The 6,030-nt window shown below is 54.2% G+C and overlaps 1 protein-coding gene across 1 annotated transcript; it reads right to left on the bottom strand.

The window, feature by feature from the left end:
* Positions 1–293: 293 nt before the first annotated feature.
* Positions 294–5,522, bottom strand: GCAT (glycine C-acetyltransferase; the record flags this gene model as incomplete). The annotated part of the gene is made up of 7 exons (XM_009698604.1): positions 294–647; positions 1,065–1,186; positions 1,616–1,787; positions 2,177–2,259; positions 4,031–4,185; positions 4,488–4,634; positions 5,421–5,522. Coding segments are annotated over 7 exons (933 nt in total), but the record flags the coding sequence as incomplete, so codon positions are not given.
* Between the last annotated feature and the right edge of the window lie 508 nt (positions 5,523–6,030).

Here is a 6,030-nt window from a genome sequence, read left to right as displayed (position 1 = left end):
AACTAGCCGCTAGTGGTATGGGTTGCCAAGGGCTTGGGGAACCCCCCTGCCTCGGTAAGGGATTACAGCAGGTAGATCTGCTGGGGTGATGCTGCTGGACCCGCAGAAGAACGCGGATGAAGGAGGCAACCTTGGGCATACCAGCAACGCGACACTTCCATCGGCAGGAGAGAGCTTCAGCGCCCGGACTGAGGCTTCAGGGAAGACCCAGCAGAGTGTCCAGGCACAGTGAGAGAGGACGGGGATGGGCTGCAGCTCCTGGATGAAAAACCAAGAGCCGGACAAATATCCACTGCAATGCAGGACGTCTTTAATGACACAAGAGCTGGTTGCCAGTGCTGCTGCCAGCACACTGCAACAGCCACAGCCTCCCGCAGGTTGCGATGCCTTGAGGATCGGTCCTGCTTTCAGCAACACGCTGCTCAAGCCTTTTGCCCCGGCAGAGGCACTTGGTTGTGGGCAGGGACAGTGCCGGAGGAGGTGTTTGCTGGCCCCTCAAGGCAGTGCTCCGTGTTTCCGTCCCACCTCGGTGAAGGCTTCCACGCAGCGGTCGATGTCCTCGTCGCTGTGCACAGCTGAGATCTGGACGCGGATGCGGGCCTTTCCCTTGGGGACCACGGGGTAGCTGAAGCCAATGACATAAATGCCTGGGGAGGAAACACAGGGAGAGTCGGAGCTGGCTGGGAGAGAGGGAGGCTGAGGCGGTACTGGGAGACAGAAAAGCTTTTGGATCCTCCCTCCCTTCTCAGTAACCACTTCCAGGCTTCAGGATTTTCAAGTGGCATCTGCTTCCAAGAATGAAAATGAGGATTAGGCCCAGTGATGGGGATGGAGTCCAGCATGGCAGGACAAGAGGGCTAACGTAAACCCCGTCGCCAGCATGGAAAGGAGGTGAAGCCAGCAACATCTGGGGGAGACTAGAAGGACATTTGTAGCTGGAGGGCAGAGAAATAACAGCTTTCATGCAGGAATATCATCTGGATGAGGGGTGGTGGTGGCAGCACCACCAGCTGTCCCTTCCCTCAGGGCATGTGTCTGCATCCAGAGCTCCCTCCCCGGTTCACCTCTGTTCAGCATGTCCTCAGCCATCACTGCAGCCAGCCGAGCATCCCCGAGCATGACAGGACAGATGGGGTGGTCCTTCCCTGAGATGGTGAAGCCGGCTGCTGTCATCTTACTTCTGAACCTGGTGGAGAGAACAAAGGGATGAGTACAACCTCATCGCCCCTGTCCTTGGGGACCACCGCCTTGCTTTCCCCTGGGAGCCCTGGCCACCGAGGGCTGGGAGTGGTTCTGCTCCACCGTGCATCTCCTGTGCAGGGAAGGGATCTCTCTTTTTGGAGTGACCTCCTGCCATTTCCTGCTCAGCCTCATGACACTGCAGCTGCTTGAGGGGCAGATGCATCCCAGCACACGGAGCATCCAGATGTGACACATCTGCCTGCACATCTGTCTGACACACACAGATGCATCCTGTCGTTTTCCCTGAGCACCTCCAGGCCACAACTTGCAAACTACCTTCACGGCTATCACCGAGGGGTGAATAAACACACTGGGACAACTCATTCCTAACGAACCTCTCCCCCTTGCTCCCACCCCAAGACGGCCCCCTCACCGTTGGGTCTTGGCAGCCATGGACTGTGCGATGGCATTGCTCTCCATCAGCAGGTCCAGGGCCTTGGACGCACAGCCCACCACAGCGGGGGGTAGGCTGTTGGAGAAGAGGTATGGGCGGGAACGCTGGCGGAGCAAATCGATGAGGGGTTTGGGGCCAGTTGTGTACCCACCTGCAGATGGAGGAAAGAAAAATGGACAAGGTACCTCAAGGTGACCTGGTCAGAGGGGGGGCCCTCGATAAAGCCAACCTGCCACCTACAGAAGGAATTTCACTACAAACCAGGCTTAAAAAAAAAAATAAAATCACAGTTGATGCCTTTTACCAAGAATTTCCACCTTGACCCCAAAGGCAAATGCATGGGGAAGATGACAGCGGAAGGAGCACATGGCAGGACCTCCCTTGACCCTGCAGCAGGGTCCCGAACTGAGTCTCATGCCACCAGTTGAAAAGGAGAGCATGCATTTGTTGCTCTATCATTAGGCAGAGGAAGGAAACATCAAAGCGATGCTGTGGAGCTCTTTAGGGCGTGGAAGGCCTTGGACGGGAGAATGCCTTTACCTGCAGCTCCTCCAAGAGCTTTTCCCAGGGTGGAGTTGATGATGGTGACTTTGTCCATCACTCCCAGGAGCTCATCGGTACCCCTGTAGAAAAAGGAATGTCACATTATCAGCCGTGCCAGCACACAGCAGGGAAGCTGCTCTACACCTGACGCCTCAAGGGAAACAAAGTGCCACCAGCCAGGTCTCTGGTGTCCCCCCTTCTGCTAAAAGGAAGAACCTCCCACCATGGTAGTTCAACTCAAGTGTTGACCTTCCTTGCTCCTGTAAAAAGGCTAAGCTGGGATCTCCTGAGATAAGAGCGTGAGTTCTTTATCTCTTATAGATGGGAGAGCTCTCAAACTTCCTGCACAGAAGTTTAACAGTCCAAACAGAGCACTAGCCATCCATGTAGGTCTTGCACACACCTCTGACGGACCGCACCGTTAGCAAACACCAGGGAAAACCAGTTGCCTGGCTAGAGTAGCTGACGTCCTCTGAAGCAGGCTGTGCACATCGCTGAGGTGCTGCCCTAAACGCACACAGGCCTAAAGTACCCGTGTCAATGTCTACGCTAGTGGAACCAACCTGACATGGCAAACAGGCTCGGCAGCATCACATCCTCCAGCCCAAAAAGGCAGGATGGGGCATGGCCACCCAGCTGTTGGCTACCTTGAAACACAGTGTTATAGACAACAGCATCAGATTCGCACTCAACCTAGCCCAACTCGTGAAGTGCTGGGTAACCGTTCCCTCTTCCTCAAGCCATTATGCACTTACACACCTCAGTGCAGTCCAACAGTTGTTTTTGCAGCTGGTGGGACGACAGAGCCCACTGGGACAGAGCGAGGTCTACCTCAACTCACAGGATGGCTACCATGCCCCAAGGAAGATTACAAGACAAACAGATCATCCTATGATTTCTTCCTTATGAAGACGTAAACTTGAGAAAGCTCAGTACAGCTACAGGGTCTGGAATACATTAAAGCTCAGCACAATCACATCTCTTGTTAGTGATGAAATGCCACCAGGAGTGGTATTCCTTCTCTTAAAAGATGCCTCTCGCAGCATCATTTTGATCCAGGATGAAACATTTGCCATGACCCTGGTGAGAAAACGAGGCACGTTTTCTTGCTTAGTTCTCACTTCTCACCCATTTCACAGCTTGAGGTGGATTTGCGAGCTTCCCACGTGAGACCTGTCTAGAGGGGAGAGAGCTGGAAGGGAGCTCTTCATAGAGCGACTTTTGGCTTTTTCAGAGATGGCTTTCTCCTCATCATCTCCTGCACTATCCCTCCATCTGAGGAGGGACCCATTGCTCATTCCTACAGGTGTTGCCTCACACAGGTCTCTACCTTCTAGTAGTGAGCAGGAAGGACCACGCAACGGAACGCTTCATGCTCATCTCCCTGAACAAAACAAGCACGTGAAGCATCTCTTCTCAGCCAACACCTGCAGCAAGTGCACTGCTTGGCACCTGGAGGATCTCCAGGGGACAGAGGGAAAAGCTGCCCTGAGGGAATTAATCAATCTGTGCAAGCTAACTCCACAAAAATCCCCAAGATCTAAGCATTGGCAAGTGATATTTGAGAGAAGGATTCCGAAATCAGGAAGTCCAACTGCTTGCCAGGAGAGAGAGATGAGATGGTTGCACCATCCCTTATGCACTGAGAAGCAGCTGTCACGTTGGGATGGGTCATTGCTAAAGCATCTCTCTTCAATCCTCTCAGGTGCCTCAAAGGTGGGGTGCAAAGCCTTCACGAAATGGTGGCTCTGGGAGTCCCCACACAAAAATATGCTGGTCATCAGCACCCTTGGCCTTGCTTCAGAGGTAGTCAGCGCTGGGGGAAGAAACAGGGTTGAAACGGCCACTTACCGGCCATTGGGTCCCAGGAAGCCTGTGGCATGGCATTCGTCAATGAAGACGAGGGCATCATACTTCTGGGCCAGCTGGCAGATCTCCCGCAGGGGTGCGATGTCACCGTCCATGGAGAAGGCACCATCGGTGGCCACCAGCCGCAGACGATGTTTCTATGGGAGGGAGAACGGCATCCCCAGGGGTGAAACTGTCACCCTGAGGAGAGGGGCTGGTGAAGGAGACCAGGACATAGTTCAACTCCTGTAGAGACTGGATATATCTAATTGAGATGGGGGGATCTGCATTGCAACCAGCTGCTTCCCCACCTTGCCCATCCATGCCTACCTGCGCCTATTGGCAAAACCGATGCCTATGGCATGGGAAAAGGCAGAGCTCACCCTTTGGGGCTGGTTACCGCGCAGGCAGCACAGCTACGCGAGCACCCTCACGTTGGGGTGGGAGCAGACCTCCGTACCTGTGCATCCTGCAGCTTGGCCTCCAGGTCCTGCATGTCCATGTGCTTGTAACGGTACTTGTTAGCCTTGCACAGGCGGATCCCGTCGATGATGGAGGCATGGTTTAGCTCATCCGACAGGACTGCATCCTCTGGGGTCAGCAGGGCCTGGCCGCACCAAACAGAAAGGATCATCCTTTGCTACGAGTCACCACCTCACCGAGACCTTCCAGCCTCCCTCAGTGCAGAGGACAAAGCTGTGTTTGATTGCAGCTGCCACGTCTCTCCTGGCACCGCTAAACCTTCCACTTTCCTTCCCAGCTCTCTGATTTCCTTAGGCCAGGCTCTTGCCTGTGGCTTCTGAGGTCAAAACCTCCCTCCTCTTCCCTAGCAAGCCTGGGGGATCACCCCTTCCCCGCACCTACACTTCAAGGGGGAGTACAGACCTCCTGGGAAATGGGAACCCTCCCCAAAAGCTGGAGCTGGCTGGGGAAGGGGGAGGCGAGGGCTGATTAAACAGCTCCGTATGGCTTCCCCAGTCCAAGGGCATCAAGTCAGGCTTCTCCACTGTCACTCACTGCCATCTTTTCTGCAGCACAGAGCTCACATCAGAGCCTCTGGAAGGCACGGCAGGCACATCACCATCACCCTTCTCTTCCACGCACAACACAGGACAAGAGGGCACAGTCTGAAACTGCGCCAGGGGAAGTTCCGGCTAGAAATGAGGAGGCATTTCTTCACAGAAAGGGTCGTTAGGCATTGGGATGGGCTGCCCAGGGAGGGGGTGGAGTCACCATCCCTGGGGGTGTTTAGGAAAAGCCTGGACGTGGCACTTAGTGCCATGGTCTAGTTGACATGGTGGTGTTAGGGCAAAGGTTGGACTCCATGATCCCAGAGGTCTCTTCCAACCAAAGTGATTCTCTGATTCTGTAACACAAGGAAAGCCCAACAAACCTCAAAGATACCAGCGTTGGCATCAAAGCAGCTGGCATAGAGAATGGCGTCTTCCCGCTGGTGGAAACGCGCAATCTTCTCCTCCAGGTCCTTGTGTATGCTCTAAAGAGAGGAGAGGAGGGAACGTCACCGGTGGGGCAGCACAAGTTCTTGCTCGCCCGCTGCCGTTAGACGCTGACTGCAAGGGGAGGAAACAGCCAGGTTTTACCCAGAAAAGGTGCGCGTGCGTGGGAAAAGATAGTTGTGTTCAGAAAGTGTTTGCAAACGCGGCCCTAAAATGTGGTTATGGGTTTGGATGCCAAAAGCACAGCAAGGAGAGTCCAAGCTCCCCGCCCACGGGGAAGCAGCTCTGAGTTTTCTTTGCATTTAACCAGCTGGGGCTCTGAAAGGGCTCCAGCGGGGGTAAACTGAGGTGGGTTTGACAGAGTCGTTTTAAGTCAGACTCACTGTAATTTTGACCCTTAAAGGAGGAAAAAAGACTTTCACTTTCTGAATGTAAAGGGGTGCTTCGTTTCTTTGCTGTCTGAGAGGCTGTAATGGTTTAAGCTGGCGTATATCCAGATTTTTGGCTAGCAGGGACTCGGCAGGCTTTTTTTTTTCCAATCCGGCC

The sequence above is a fragment of the Cariama cristata genome, unplaced genomic scaffold (assembly GCF_000690535.1).
Source record: "Cariama cristata isolate BGI_N322 unplaced genomic scaffold, ASM69053v1 scaffold30020, whole genome shotgun sequence".
NCBI classification, from domain to species: Eukaryota; Metazoa; Chordata; class Aves; order Cariamiformes; family Cariamidae; genus Cariama; species Cariama cristata.
The sequence above is the reverse complement of the archived record's forward strand: the minus strand, read 5'-3'. Positions and strand labels throughout refer to the sequence as shown.